The 15,983-nt window shown below is 58.7% G+C and overlaps 1 protein-coding gene across 1 annotated transcript in view; it reads right to left on the minus strand.

The window, feature by feature from the left end:
- LHX6 (LIM homeobox 6) overlaps positions 1-15,015 on the minus strand; it is a 42,660-nt gene extending 27,645 nt beyond the window's left edge. Inside the window, exons 1-3 of the mRNA XM_073314417.1 lie at positions 14,916-15,015; positions 14,097-14,285; positions 13,819-13,940 (exon numbers count right to left, since the gene is read on the minus strand). Coding sequence (XP_073170518.1) covers positions 13,819-13,940; positions 14,097-14,285; positions 14,916-14,984 — 380 coding nt within the window. The 5' untranslated portion in view covers positions 14,985-15,015. The remainder of the gene's footprint in view (positions 1-13,818; positions 13,941-14,096; positions 14,286-14,915) is intronic.
- Between the last annotated feature and the right edge of the window lie 968 nt (positions 15,016-15,983).

Raw genomic sequence — 15,983 nt, forward strand, 5'->3', positions numbered from 1 at the left:
CGCAGCCATTCATTCAACACTCCGGAGAGGCAGGAAGGAGAGTTAGCCCCCCTTGCTAGAGGAGATGCCCCCAGGTCTGCCTAGGAGCTGGAACCAGCGCTCCTGACTCCATGTTCCCCCTCTCCTGACAGCCATTTTGCTTTCTCAGCTTGGAATGGCCCTCAGAGACCCGCATCAGATGCTCATGGACGAGCTCCTGACCCCTCTGTTCCTGCTGGCTGTCGCATGGCACCATGCTCCTTGGGAAGGCAGGCTGCCAGCTGCAGCGGGGACCGTCCAGCACAGCTGGGTGTGTATAAAATCATGGCCAATGGACTCAGGCCCATGCAGAGGCATCATGCCCTCAGAACAGAGCATTCTGCTCAATGCTGTATCGTCCAGTTTTGATCCTGAAGAATTAGCCCCCGGGTCACTACATGCAATCAATTGACAAGACACAGGAAAAGGGAACAATTTTGCAGGGAAATGCCGATGAGGCAGCCGGTGCATTGCTCACAGGGAGGAAATGGGCTGTCTTGCCACGTGTCCTCACCTAAGTGAGGCAAGGGGAGGCTGGGGGTGACCAGAACACGTCATCTTAACGTGATCTCTGTTTACTGTAACAGGGACGTCCCAAGCAGAAGAGAAGCTCTTGTCCCCTCTCTCGCTAGGTATTTACAGGCCACACTCAACAACGTAGCAGCATCTCTCCAAGTGTTTACACTGCACCTATCACCGTTAGCTGAGGGCCTGCTTAGCTCCCTGCTTTTGGGCAAAGGGATGCAATTCTCTGCAGGGCTGAGAATTATCAGCTGGCATTTCTGCAGGTGCCTGTTTGCCATTATTCCAACAGCTGGGCTGGCCACACAAAGGGCAGGCCAGGTTCAAATCAATGTGTGCCGTTGAAATGATACATTCAGCCTGTGGGGAGGGGGAGGCACATCCTTCCACCCTAGCAGAAGGGAGCTGCATCCAGCCGGGAGCCAGAGACTGAACATGGCTAAACCAACAAACAAGGCTGGTTTCTGTCTCCCTCCACTTCGCTCCTATGGGAATTTCTTCTAGTCTGATAAAGACAAACGTGTGCTACATTCGGAAATGCATTCCCCAGTCCCTTGCTCATCTATCATGGCTTTAAAAAAAAAATGCTTCCCCTGGAGCAAATGAGGAAAATATGAAATGCAAAGACCTGTGTTTAAAGGAGACAGCTGTAGATACAGCAACGTGCAATGTGGCGATCCCCCTGTCCTGAGCTCACACCCCCAGGTACAGAGGTGGCTGCAGACCAACGTGCAATCTGACATGTCATCTCTGCGGGGAGCCGCCCCGGAGCAGGGCTGCCCCCAGCCAGCTAAGCCATTTTAAAGGGTGGCAACCACCGGGGTGCAAAATGGGGTTTAAACATGGGATTTTAAATGTGCTGGCTGAGCCGTTTTAACACCACCACATATTTTCCTAGTCTAGAAAAACCCAGAATAGATCATTTGCCCTCCTTTGCCGGGTACCATACAGTCAGGAAAAATCAAAACTATTGAAATTAAATGTTTTTAAAGGGCTAATAATAAAGTTATTTTGCTTAGTGAAAGACTCAGACTCCCCAGAGTTACTGGTAAAAACGTAACAAAGAGATTTGTCTGTTAATGAGGCGTTGGGCTGCTATGTTCCCAGCAAGTCACCCAAAACCTGGTTCTTTGCTAAGTATAATTAATAAGAAGAATGTATTTATTATCTAATTCAATTCAATTATATATTTGCGGATGTTTCAGCGTTTGGGGACACTAGTGCTCTTTGCTTTGAAGAAGTGGCTGCCAGTGGACGCACACACCATTTGCCAAAACACACGAATAGTGAAGAAACACAGAATTCAACTGCTAACCCCCTGGGAATCACTATTTGTGTGTGAAAACCTCACCAACAGAAAACTCCTGTTTAATAAGGTAATTCTCGCCTCTGGTAAAAGATCGCAGATTATTATTTATCTGGACGTTTAAAATAACCGCGGAGCCGCCTATCCAAAGCCCTAGGCAACCTCACACACATTCACAAGACAATTTACATCTCAGCAGCGTTAAAACGATTAATTCAGCAGGTGCTCAGCCGCCTACAGAAACCCTTTTCCGCCCCTTCCTGGCGTACGAAGCCCGGCCCCAGCCCTCTCCAGCTCCCTGACGAACAGACCGGGAGAGCTCCCCACTCGGATCCTTCCCTTTCGTTTGCACCGCCGGTTCCGGGCCGTCTGTGCAATGAAACCGGATCGGATTTGCTCACTTTCGTTTTCGGGGCCTTTTCATTTTCTGGTTCCCGGGCCTGTGGCTGGTGGGGGTCGTAACGGTACCGTGAACTGGCTCCGTAAAAAGGAGAGAACTTTGCCTTCCTTACAAACCCAACCCAACCCCTTCCGCTAGCCTTGCGCCTTGTAGAGCCAGCAAACCCGGTCGCTGGAGCCCGCTGAAATCGTGCGACTAGCGATCCGCGGAGTGTTTTCAATCGGGAACCATTGTATTGTGAAAAAATTATTTTCTGCCAAAATATTCTGCTTCTTGTAAAAAACAAAACCAAAAACAATTGGGTTCGTTTGTTTTTGTTTTGTTTTCTGTTTTGTTTTCAACAGCTGGAAACCGAACTTGTTCATTAAAAAAAATATTCAAAGCTTTTGGTTTTAAAAATTAAAAAACGTTTCCGTTTTCGGTCGCCAACCAACAGAGGTTTCAAAAAAAATCCAACCTTGGGCCAAAGCTTTTTTAAAAATGAAACGGACACGTTTAAATCAAACCCCACCTTCGGAAAGCACCTTCAATGCCCTCCGCCCGCTGAGCGCCTCGGTTGTTAACCAGAAAGCTGGACGACACGCCTGGCCTGAACCAGGGTCCTCTTGATTTTCTTCTTCTTCTAACTCAAGGAAGAGGAGGTGGGAGCTGTAAGGAACCCTAATGACCCCTGAAGTGACGCCTGCTCGGCTACTGGGCACCTGCTTGTGAACAAGCGTGTGGTCACCAAAGTGCACCAGCTCGCACGCCCGTGCCAAAGCCCTGCTGAATGCCCTGCGCGGAACACCGCAGAGCCCCCCAGAAACTCGGATCCTCAAGTCTCGGAGCCACCTTCTCGCACCTGAAACAAGCCGCGGGACGCCAGGAATCGGATCTCCACCGTTGTCCAGTTCCACTTCGCTTTACTGTCACTTTAATCCCGCAGAGCCCGTATTGCCATTGACTTCCCATTGGGATTGAGAGCCATGTCCATGAGTCACAGGGCTGAGAGAAATCACCGAGCGGAGTTAACCACCTCCGGGGTGGGGGAGGCCGGCTCTCCCAGCGCGGTGTGAACGGGCGCAGCAATCTGGCGCTGGAGACAACGATGCTGCTCCGAACTAAACTCCTCATTCCCCTCAAATCCCTGGGAGAGCGCGGGGGGGGGGGGGTAACACACCAGCTACAGCTGCACTTGCAGGAGGCATGTCCGACCAGGCGCAAACTAAAAACGCGTCTCTTGTCAAGTCATTGGCACTGGGTTTTGCAATAGGAATCTCTGGCACAATCGAAGTCCGGTGCGTGGCCGGCCAGACACACTCCGTTGCTCCTGGGAGGGACCGGGAAACGGGCTGTCTGTTAAAGGTGTTTCCCAGCACCCGATGTGACCTGCCTTAGCCCGGCTAGCCCCTGACCAGGGCCGCTGCCCGCTCTCGGGTTGTGTCTAGCCCAGCAGCACCGACACCAAGTCCCGCAGGCTCTAACGCTGAATTCCAGGGGGGGGGACCCGCTTCTCCCCCAGGGAAGGGACCCAGAGGTGCGGCTGGCTCGATGGGGTGCCCCATCTCGGCCCAGCCCGGACACGACCCCACTGATCTCACGGACACGAGAAACCAGCCAGGCTGGCAGCTGCCCCGGGCACCCTGGCTGGAGCCCTGGCCCGCGGGATGTTTGTCTTCCAATGGAGCCAAGATTGCCCTGTCTGCTGGGCCAGGCTGGCACAGGGTCGGAGCCGGGATCAGAGCAGCCGGGCGGGCCGAGAAGGGCAGGTCCCAGCGGCAAGGCTGGGCAGTGTCCGGGTCGCTGTTGGCGGAGCTCAGGTGCGTTGGGATGGACGCTGCGTCCGGCGCTGCACGGCCAGGGCTGGGTGCGGAGCGGCCGGGAGAGATTCGCAGCTTGGTGCCCTGCGGGGGGTGGGGGAGGAATTGCTTTGGGGGGGGGGTGATTCGACCTGACTCTAATTGCTGCCACGTTTGCAGCTGGCCCGGGGATGTGCGGGGAGCAGCCGGGAAGCGCAGGCACCTGCTGAACAGTATTTTAAAACGCAGTGGCTGCGCGAAACTCCGGCCCGGCCGGCTTCGCGCTCCAGCTCGGCTCCCTGTCCACACGGCAAAGAATCCGGCGCAGGGAACCCAGCGCGGAGCAGCGGCCCTACAGACACCCCCGGCTCTATGCACACCTTCCGCCCTCCCTGTGTATGGACACACACGGACCGGGGGGGGGGCTCTGATTGCTGCCACACTATCAACCCACACACCGGTCATGGCACATAACACGCCGGTGTGAGGTGTGCGTGTGTCTCGCACAAATATACACAGCACGTGTGCAGAACGAATGTGGGTGAGGGACACACACCCCCCCCATTAAAACGCAAACGTGTTAGGAGATCTGAGTAATCACACGCCCCCAATTTATATTTAATGTTAATTATACAATTAATTTCTACGTAGATCGGTTGGGTGTGTGAAATAACATGGGCGCGTTTACATTAAATCCAGGTAAATGGCACATACCTCACGCACATATGAAACTCGTTACACACACGAGTTTCTTCCTTACTGGCAGGAATATTTATTCCATTAATAGCGCCAGGGTCCCCCCAAGACCATACCCGCCCCCCGCTCTTCGCTGTTAATCGCCTCCTGCTGGGGCCAACGCAGCTTGAGGGAAACCAACTTCCTGCAAAGCCCCAGCCCGGCTGCAGGAGCGAAAAACGAGATTGAGCCCCCCCGCCCAGCCCAGCGGCTATGGGGCCTGGGGGGGTCGACGTGACTGGGCGCAGTAACGAACTCAGCTGGGCAACCGCGCCACGACCCCCCCCCCGGGCACGGGCTGGCACCAACCTGCTCCCCCAGCTCGCCTGGGTTTTCGGTCTGTCCAGCGAGCCCCCCCGGGACCCTCTAAAGCGCCTTGGCCGGAGGCAAGAGCCGGCCCCACACGCCACAGCCCCTCTCCCATGGCGCTGCGGCCGCGCAGCTCCGGGGCTTCGCAGTTTGCGCAAAACCCATCCCTCCGCTCCCGGAGTCCTGCTCCCGCAGCAACCCGCCCTCCCAAACCGGCGGGGCCCCCATCGCTAGCGAGCCAAGGCGAGCCCCAGGTGAGGAACTCCATTATTCCCCCGCTGGCTAACCAGCGAGCCAGAGCAACGGAGCCTGGCCCCGGGGCCGATTGCCGCTAGGCTGCGGAGCTGCGAGACTGTGGACAGCAGGTTTGCGCGTTTTATTCAAAGCAATGACAGCGGGTGCGGCTCTGCTGTTCGCAGGCGACTGTGCAAACGGCCCCGACTCGCTCCCCCGGCTCGGGGCTTAGTCACGGTCCCTTCTGCTCACTGGAGAAGGGACTTTAGTCCTGCGGGCATTGAATTGTCCCTAGAACCGGGAGCTAGAGCCTCAGGCTGGAAAACACGGCCATGCTCAGACCAGAAAGGACCCAGATTTCGCAGGCCCGGCAGGCCCAAAAACCAACCGCGCCCTATCATTGAAATGGTAAAGTGAGCGAAGCATTCACACCGCACAGTGACCGGGGCAGGCGGAAAGGGAGTGACTGCGGCGTCACCTGAGCAGTGGCTTGTTTAGTCCACCCCCTTTTCACCATGGCACCCAAACTGCCAAACAATCAAACAACAAAAAGTCATGGCACCAGCAGGCGGTTTGCCCGCAATTTGCAGCAGGACTGTTCCGTCCGCTTCCCTGCGACTTCCTCGCCCCTTTGTCTGTCTGGTCTAGTCACACTGTAAACTCTTCGGGACAGAAATTAGATCTCTGAGTGTCCGTACAGCGCCTGGCACACTGGGGCCCTGATCTGGGTGGGGGTGGCTAGGCTGCACCCTGACTCTGTGTGTGTGAGAGAGTCACACACACACACTAAAGCTGCAAGACCTGTCACTACAAATTCGGTCGCCGAAGCAGCAAAGCGACAGCCCACGCGGGAATCTCGGGTCCCTCCGACAGCCCCAGCCAGGGTCCCTGGTTGCGGACTAGCGCTGCCTCTGAACGCCCAATACTCGCTCCCCGCGCTGGTACCACAAGGCCGTAACATCCCCAGAGGAACTAACAAGGTCTGACTGCAAGAATCAGCCGATCTCCTGGAGTTAAGCGCTTCCTCCCCATCCGCTCACCCCGCACACGCCGGCTTAGGCCCCGTCTAGTTTGGATGGCAAGTTCTGGTTAACTGATTGGCCTGCGCAGCGCCGTGCACACGACTCGTGCCCGCCTCCGGCTCCTGCACAGTCCCGCAACCCCCCCCCCTTCTGCTCTCAGCCCCTCACGGAAGGTCATGAAGCCAGGCACCCCAAGTGTCGTCAAACCCTGCCACCGGCTGCGATCAAGCCCATGGTCTGGGTATCGGAGCCGCCCTCCCCTGGCCCCCTGGGACAGCCCATTTCAAAGAGCTGTCCCTGCTGCTGCCCGCTCAATACCCAACTGGCCCTGCCAGCCAATGCCCGTTGTAACCTGGCCCTGCCCGTGCGCCAGAAGCTACATCCAGTGCGCGTCCCCTGCGCCGCTCCGGCCACCAAGGGGACCTTCCCCTCCTCACATCTCAGACAACCTCTCCGCAGCGGGATACCCTGCATTCCGCCTGGGGGACGGGTAATATCCGGCAGCTCTCTAGCGCTCACCCCCCGCCAGCCAAGGATCCCAAAGCGCGCCACAGCCCGCCAGCCACCCGCGCCACGCAAAGGGCAGGGATGCGGAGGGGGCAGGCTCGGGCGTGCGACAGCACGTAGCGACACGCCCGGCAGTCGGGGGCAGAGGGATGAACTCCGCATCCAGCGGCGGGGGGAATCGAGGCACAAGGGCTGCAGCTCTGCGAGCGGGAATGTGGCCAGGACGCACCAAACAGAATTCCTGCCCCCGGGCCGACTCCGAGCGCCCAGGGCCTGGGCTTGGCAGCTCCCACACGCTCGCCGCAGGCCGGGGCATGGACCCTCTGCTGACGCGGGGGGAGAAGCCAGCACCTCCCGCTCACCCAAGCAAGGGTCTGGTGTGAACCCGCAGGAGCCCCCGAGCTGGCTGCCAAAGGCGGCGGACAGGCGCGGGAGAGAGGCCGAGCAGCGTTACGCTCAGGCTAGTGGGGCAGTCTCTGAAAACAGGGGGTGACTCCACGTGTCAAGCCTGGGCGGAGAGCCCTTCTGGGGGAGCCGTGCAAAGCAGCACATGGCCCACCTCCCTCTGAGGTGCCTCGCTCGGTCCTGCCTCGGAGCCGGAGGGATCCCCCAGCACTTTACAATCTTGAACGGATATAAATTAGCCATAGGCGGGAGTCACTTTCTTCCCCACTGAAATGCAGCTACCTCCGAGCGGGACGCAGCAGCTGCTTCCCAGCTGCACGGAATTACACACCCGTCCCGACAGGAAAGGGAGAAGAATGCCTGATCCACTTGACACTTGCGGGGCGGGGGGTTGGGGCGGTGAAATGTAATTCTCAGAGCCGGGGCTTGGCCGGGACACCACGGTTAATACTCCCTGTTACACAGCCACTCCTGGAGAGACCCCAGCTCAGCTGCATCCATGAGCCCGGGGAACAGATTTCAGGGGACAGCACGAGAATAGGCCTTCTTAGAAACCCCTCCTGGACAGGTAACCCCCGGCAGAGATTCGCCTCGGGCAGTAGGGGTTTCTTGGGAAACAGGCCCCGGGGAGGCTCTGCAGTTTGATTGCACCTTCCGCGTGGGATGTCCCCAAGTACTCCTTGGGGACCTCAATCAGCCCCCACTGAAGGCAAGGGGAGCTTTGCCATTGCCTTTCAGCGGAGCGCAGTCAGGCCAATGCTGAGCCCCCTTCGAAAATCCCTCTCTCCATCCCGCCGCTCCTGCAGCGTGTGGCCCAGGGCACAAACGATACACAGGGTTTACAAGGGACACGCTTCGAGCCAGGGAGCACGGGGCCTTGCGACTCACCGCACTGTCTCCCCCGCCCCGCATGGCTCTGTACAAGTTCCGAGTCCCCTCCCCACGGTTAGAATAGCGCTAGTTCTCCGCAAACCTCTCAGTCCCGGAGCTGCAACCCCCCGTGCAACAGAGGCCCAGATGGATTCTTTGTACATGAACCCTCTGGAATGGTCTGCGTTAAACAAAGCGCATCGGAACATTAGTTCATCAGAAACAGCGGAGCGGATCCTCCCCACGGGGCCCGAAGTATTCCCCTGGGGCTGGGAGGCATTTCAGCCCAGTTCCCTGCCTCGGGAGGGCCGGGAATGAAGGGGCCCTCAGGATCAGCCCAGGGTAAAGCCACAAACACGTGAAGCCGGAGTGTCCAGACTAGCCTGCACAAGCGTGTTAACTGCCTCCACTAAACTGTCAAACCAAGGAGCTGAAGGGGAAAACCCTCTAGCTGCAGTCAAACCCTCAGCCATAACTTGCTGCCGCAGCGCTCGGAGGCTGAACGAAACCAGACTCACGATAGACATGCACAAAATTTAAGTTCTTGAATATTCATGGTTAAAGCTCTCACACATCTCTGGAGTCCCCTGCCTTCTACCCAGAGAGCGTCCCACTCCTGCAGCTCTGGCTCACACGAGTCAGGCCGCCCTGAGGGAGGGGTTCCGAATCAGAGCCCCAATATTTCCAAGGGGAACACACACCACACACTGCACCGTGCCAGACACGGTCGCTGCTGACTTCTCTGTCCCGTGTAAGTCACACAAAGGCCGAGCCGCAGCTCTACCAGAATCCGAGAAACAATCAGCCGCAGGCGAGGCCAGGCACCCCGGGCCGCCAACACTCCCCAGTGGTCCACAGAATCATGGTAGGGAAGTAAATGAAAAACACAGATGCCAAATTTCAGAGGAGCAGCCGTGTTAGTCTGTATCCTCAAAAAGAAAAGGAGGACTTGTGGCACCTTAGAGACTAACCAATTTATTTGAGCATAAGCTTTCCTGAGCTACAGCTCACTTCATCGGATGCAGATGCCAAAATAACTTGTTTTCTACACACCATCTACCCCCGGACACCTTTCAGAGGAGACCTGACAAATTATGTCTGTCTGGATTTGGACATTAAATAGCCCAGGCACTCATCACAAGAGAAGGATCTCGCTCAGGTCTCTGACCAAAACTTCTCCTCCCACCGTTGTCATTCAACACGTTGGTTATCACCTGGCTGCCAAGCTAGCCGGCTCCCCAGAGGTGGCTGCGTTTGAGAGGAGCCGTGGGCATGTAGGTCAGTAACCCCACCGATTTCAAAGGGACGAGTAAAGTTCATCCCACACTCGAGAGTTGGCGGGACCGGGGCCACAGTTTACGACTTTCTTGGAGACCACTGGAATAAAAAGCACTTTCGGCATGTACAATACCACCACGTTTCATTGTTTCCCCCAGAGCCAGCCCAGTTACAAGGCTCTTCCCCGCTGCAAGATCGCTTTGTAAAAGACAAACAGCCCCAGTTATACGCCATCCCAGCTCCTAGCTGCCACCGCTAAGCACACATCGCCGGCCCCTCTCCCAACACGCCAGGACGCTATGATTTTGTGTGCGGCTCTTGTACAAGGTCATTCTCATTTCCTGCCTTGGATTTCCCCGTCCCCCTGGGGCAAACAACTTTGGGCTGGCCAAGCTGAAAGGGGGGGAAATGCAGAGCGAGGCGCTTGCATCAACTCCAAAACCCAGCTGAGGGTCTGGACATGCTCACTGATCGGAGGACCCCCGTCCTCACTCCCCCACTTGCTGGGCTGCCTTCAGTCGCTGGTGCACTTCGATTCGATTTTAGTGTAAAAACGCCGCTCTCCCAGTTGGGGATCTCACTCCTTGTAAGCGGAGTCTGCGAGCAGAGAGTGTTTTCCTAAAACGGGTCTGGCTTTAAACCCCGATCCGCCGGCTGTGGGCTTGTTTGGGTGTTTAACAATGTTCTAGGATGTTTGAGGACTGTAACACAGAAGTTAGGATTGCCCTAAAATGGAGTCTATTTAAATATTGCAATTAATCTTCTTTTGCAAAGGCGGGGACAATAAATACTATCCTAACCCCTTTCAACCCCCCCCCCCCAACAGAGACAAGAGGCGGCATGAATCGAGCTAACCCCTTTAATGGTTGTTGTTTTTTTTAATTCTCGCCCTATGCAACTCCAGTTCATACAATGAGAGAAATAGAAGCCAGTAACAATCAACCCGCGCAAATATCGGGGGGCGGGTGGGGTGTGTTCTCTCTCTGATTCCTTGTGACTGGTACAGCTAAGGAACCTGGCCAGTGGGCCTCTGAGAGCCAGGATTATGCACGAGAATTTCTTCATAATTTAGAAGTTTGGGTTTCTGATGATTTGCTGCTAGCAAGGCCCTGAACGATAAACAAGGGGGAGAGAGAGATCCGGAGTGTGTCCCAGGATAAGGGCAGCTCCTTCAAGGCTGCCAGGAAAGGCTGCAAAGACACACCCCCAGACAGAAGAAGTGGGATGGGAGTGAGAGAGGTGCACAGGTTGCAAAGGCTGGGGAAGGCCCTTAGAGAGACAGAAAGAGGTCCGCTTAGCAGGGACAGGAGATCCATGCACCCCAACCCCCAGTCATAGAATCATAGACTACCAGGGTTGGAAGGGACCTCAGGAGGTCATCTAGTCCAACCCCCTGCTCAAAGCAGGACCAATCCCCCACTAAATCATCCCAGCCAGGGCTTTGGCAAGTCTGGCCTTAGAAACCTCTAAGGAAGGAGATTCCATCACCTCCCTAGGTAACGCATTCCAGTGCTTCACCACCCTCCTAGTGAAATAGTGTTTCCTAATATCCAACTTAGACCTCCCCCACTGCAACTTGAGACCATTGCTTGAGTCAGTTGATCGCATTGCAGTCTTAAGTTCAGGAGCTCCAGCTAAAGTCCTCCCCAGCCAGACCCCCCCTCCCCCCTGCAGCCAGCCTGGAGTAGTTTTAAACAAATCTGAATCAGCTCCCGACGCGGGAGGGTTGCAGAACAAAAGAGGGGCTGGGTGCCTGGCGTTCGCCTCTGGCGCCGGAGCCCGCGGGGGGACATTGCCGAACTTCCCGCCACAACCGCAAGGCTGGAAACTTCCTTTTAAAACGGAGACACGCCTCTAATCCCCAGCCTCCCGGAGCCGGGGCTTTAAGGACAGCACGGCGTGCGTATCCAACACAGGCGTCAGGCAGCGGCAGCTCAGCCCAGCGCTGTGGGGCTCCGCCCAGGTCCTCCCCACCCGGGCCTTTGGGCACCTCTTCTCCCCTGTCATCTCCTGTAGCGACTGCACGGAGCCGCTGAAGCAGAGCCAGGGCCGGGGGCTGCCCCGGAGAGCACCCTGCCCAGGGAGCGGCCAGACCCCTATGCGCTGCAGGGCAGAAAGGCCGCGCCGCCCGCCTGGCCCGGGATGAGCAGAGCAGCCCGGGTCTCTGGCTGGGTCTGGCCCCCGGTGAGCCGGCACCGCTGTACAGCGAGCTCCTCGGGGCTCGGGCCTGGTCTCTCTGCCTGCCTGCAGCGCGCCTAGTTCTGGGGCTACACTCCGGTCGGTAAATACACCCGGTACCTGCCCAGGGACGCGCCGCTGACCTTGCGGGTGGCTGCAGCTTGACCCGGAGCCGAGCGCGAGCGAGGCGGGCTGGCTCCTGCTCTTATTAAGACCAGCCCGTCGCTGCGCTCCGCGCCCCAAGGTCCCGGGGCGCTGAGCTACCGGGGCCAGCACAGGGGAGCTCTCCCGGCGCCCCTGCACCGGGAGCCCCGCGCGCTTTCTCGGGGCCGGCTCCCGCCCCGGCTCTCCCCCCAGGGAGCATTGTCCGGGCCGGATACATCCTGCTCCGAATTTACCCCTTGTCTGCCCTGCAGCCGGGGGCGCAGGGAGCTAGAGCCGGTGCAGATCCTCGCCGCATTCCTGCGATCTCGTAGGTCTGCCGGGGAGAGAAGGCGGCGGCGGCGGCATGAAACCATCGACAAACCCAGCCCGCCGGGGAGCGACCCCGGGGCAATCCCACGAATTAAGAGTCGGGAGACTCCAGCCCTGAGCTAGCGCGAGCAGGGCAGCCAGCATGGCCGGGCCTCTACCCCCGCCCGGCAGATGCGATCCCCTACCTGGCTTCCTAAGGAGCCCGGTCCGGCCGGCCCCGCGAAGGGGACCCGGCCCCAACGCCGGGATAATCCCTGCCGCCAGGGCCAGCCCAGGGGCTCTCCCGCTGGCTGCAGGGCCAAGGGGCGCCGGGCAACGTCCCCCAGACGGAGGAAGGCACCAGCTTTGGAGAGGCTGGTTCTAACCAAGCGACGGTGCCTCTCCCCGCAGCGGGGATGGGTTCCCTGCAGGGGGCAGATCCCCTCGACTGCTCGGCTACCCGCTGCCCTGTCTCCTCCCCCGGGTTTAGTCTGGCCTCTGGGCTAGGAGAGCGGGATGCTCTTGGCGGACCGCTCCGGTTCTGTACCGGATTCACCTGCCCGGGGCCGGGAGGCCTAGCTCTGCCTCGGCCCGGGACACCCGGCTTTTTGCGGCGGCTGGTCTGTAACTCGCCTGACCTTGGGATCTCCTCGCGCTTCGATCGCACAGCGAGGCAGCGTTTACACTGGTCGGGTGGTGGCGGTCGTGGCGGGGGAGGAGGGGTCGGCCTGTCCTTATACACCCTCCTCGTCCATCCCTTCCTGGGACACTCAGAAAGAGGCCTCTGCCAGGCGGCTGGGCGCTTCGCCCTGCTGCGAACCCGCCGAACCGCCCCGCGGGGACTAGAGGGGCCAGCCTGGACCCAGGACAGCGGGCCGGGACACACCCGCCAGCATTTAGTCCAAGGAAGCCGACGACCTGGTCTCTTCCTTAGCGGAGACTTGTGCCGCTCCCTTGGGGTTTTGCAGTAATTAGCGCAGGCCCCTCCTTGCGGCAGGAGAAAAATCCCCTTCCGGACAAGGTCCGGAGTCTGGAGGGAGTTCGGGAGAAGTTTCTAATTTCCACGGCCTGGCAGGAGAGGGGGCCACGGGGACACTCCCCACCCGGCCCAGTGTCTCTGGGAGCTGCAGGTGCCTCGGGTCCACTGGCTGCCCCTGCAGTCATAGGTTTGGGTTGCAGGTGAAACTGTCCCAACAGGACCACGCCCCTGGAGCCAGTCCTGCGGCTAAAGCATTGAGAGCAGAATCCCGGGCTCGTTCACACGAGGGGGAATCCGGAGTCACCGGAGCGACTTTAGCAGAGTCACTCCGGATTTACTCAGGTGGCACTAGCAGAATCTGCCGCTTCTCCCTCTAGCTCCTGCGCTAGTGACAGTGGGCCGCACACCCTACAACTCCAGACTCAAGCGGGCTTGTCCCAGGCAAGTCCTCATCCTCCCCCTAGGCCTGGTCCTGGGAGCCTCGCCTAGACCCTGGGCTGCAGCGCCCTTTAAATCGAGCCCTCATGACAGATCAGGAAAAGGTCCTCGCTTACCTAGGGATCAGACCTGGGCCCGAGGGAGGGAGCCCAGCGCTGACCAGCCTGCTTTCCAGGGAAACGATCACCAATCCCGGACTGGGCCCTTTGCTACTCCGGCTAAGGACGAACCGGCCCTACGCACCAGGCCCCGTTTACACAGCGAGTCCGCAAACCGAATCTGCCCTGTAAAGGCACAAACTGCCGAAGGGCGCCAGATGCCCGGATTCAGAGCTGGACCCGGAGTGCCACGGCCAGCCGGGCTCGGCGGCGGAGCAGGTCTCCTACCTGAAATAGTCCATCTTACAGAAGATCTCCTTGTTCTTGATGTAGCAGCTGCTCTGCAGGCGCAGGGGGGCCCGGCACACCGAGCACTCCAGGCAGCGTACGTGCCAGATCAGGTTGTTCACCTGGGACAGACAAAGGGCCTGTGTGAGCTGGGCTTGGGGCCAGGCATGGACCCCCGGCAAGTCCCTTCGGCCGCCCAACTGGTCCCCGCTCCCAAGGCAGGGCCCCCAAACCGGCCCGTCCTAGCTGGGCCCCATTCCGCCCTGCCCGGCGCTCACCTTGAGGAGGTACCGGTCCAGGATCTCCAGGCCGCAGCTGGAGCAGACGTTCTTGCCGGCGGAGGGGATGGAGGAAGAGGAGGAGGAGGAAGGCGGGGAGCAGACGGACGGGGTGGATGGGGTGCTGGGAGCCGAGCGGACATCTTCCTTATCCAGGGTGCTGGGCAGCGTCTCTCCGTCAGACTGGGACTGCGGAGAAAGCACCCCAAAGCAGTCAGCCAGGGAGTCCCCAGCGCCCCTCGGGGGTCCCATTCCTCCGCTGCGTGGGGCTTCTGCTGGGATCTAACGGGACCGAGCAGCAGAACCCCGGAGCCACACCCTGCCCTGTGATTAATACCCCCAAAGCCTGGCTCTGGAAGAGGGATCCTCCCCTGTGCGCCTTGCCATTGCGCTGCCCCATCTTCCTGCTCTCCGCCGGGCCAGTCCCATGGGGCCAGGGTTAAACCGCAGGGCACGGGCCAAAGGAGTGGGGACAGCGCGCACCAGAGCCCGCTCCTCTGGAAGCCAGCGGCAAAGCTTCCGTGGGAGCAGGCTGAAGCCCTACGTGTCACTGGGGAGCTGGGACAGCGGATTGGCCGGTGCGCCACGGCCGCGCTCAGACCTTCGCCAGGTCCCGGGGCGCCCAGGCGGTTCTGCGGAGCCCGGCGCTGACCCCTCGCTCCCCTTGAGAGAGTTGCCGTCTGCTGCATGCGGAGCCCCAGCTCCCATGGGGACAAACTCCCCAGCTGCCCCATGACTGGGGCAGGTGCCTGCGCGCCCCCAGCTCTCCTGGGTCCCAGCAGCTCGCTACCTCCCACCCAGCTGCCCCTGCAGCCTTACCATGATCTGGGGGTGCTTGCTGTCCAGGCAGCGGGAGCTTCCCTTGGAGAGGGGGCCGTCCTGGGCCATCACCTTGAAGAAGAGAGCGGGAGAGGTTGGCTGGGGTTCTACCCGGCTGGGCTCTACCGCCTTGGCTTCATGGCACCCTATATAAACCAGCTCAAAACAATAAATAAGAACTTTCTAGTGGCCATTTAAATCCTTTGCAACAAAAGCTGCGTCTCTTTAATGAAGCAATTTGAATGTGGATTGAATTCTCTCCCTGCCTGCACTTAACCCGGGCCTCTTGAAGTAATCGCTCGGTTCCCATGCGAGCCAAGGCGCTGAAAAAACACAAACTACCTGCAATTAGAAATTGCCGTAAATGCCCAAGATAAGAGGTATCCAGAGTGTCAATTCCAGCTGTCAATCAAGGAATCCATCAGGCCACCCAAAGAATTGCAAATTTGATTTTTTTAATGGTAGTAATTAAAAATCGAAAGTCTTCCCCCCGCGCTCTGAAACGCAGAATGCAGCAGAAAGCGCCTGGATTGAAAATCCTCCCCATTCAAGTGAAGGGGAAAAAAACAAACACACTTTCTGCTTCCAGGTCTGGGCTTTAAAAACCAGCCCGTCTGCAGCTGATATTTAAAGCGTACAGAGGGCAGCAATTTTTGGATTCCTCGCCTCTCATCTCCCCCCCAAGCCCGGCCCATTTGCGGTTATTAAGCCCCTATTCAGGCAGACAATGCCCAGCGCTTCCTCCTGATTTGCCTCTGTCTTTGCTAAATCGCTTTTTTTGAAATTCCTGAGCCATTTGCATAAACGTGCGGGGCTCGGCGGGTCTGGGCAGGCTCCGTCTCCTCGCCCGGCGCGCACCTTCCAGCCCCCGGGCACGGAGCCGTTCGCAGCTCCACCGAGCCGGGCAGGGAGAGCAAACGAACAGAAGCCAGGATCAGCACCCCGGGCGCCCGGCTCCCCTGCCCCGCTCACCTTCCTCGCTGGGGCGCCGGCGGCCAGGGGCTGGCTGCCCTGGCGGAGCGGGGCCACGGGCTCATTCTTCCAGTACATGAACGGGGCGGCGCGCCC

Source organism: Lepidochelys kempii, chromosome 16 (genome assembly GCF_965140285.1).
Source record: "Lepidochelys kempii isolate rLepKem1 chromosome 16, rLepKem1.hap1, whole genome shotgun sequence".
NCBI classification, from domain to species: Eukaryota; Metazoa; Chordata; order Testudines; family Cheloniidae; genus Lepidochelys; species Lepidochelys kempii.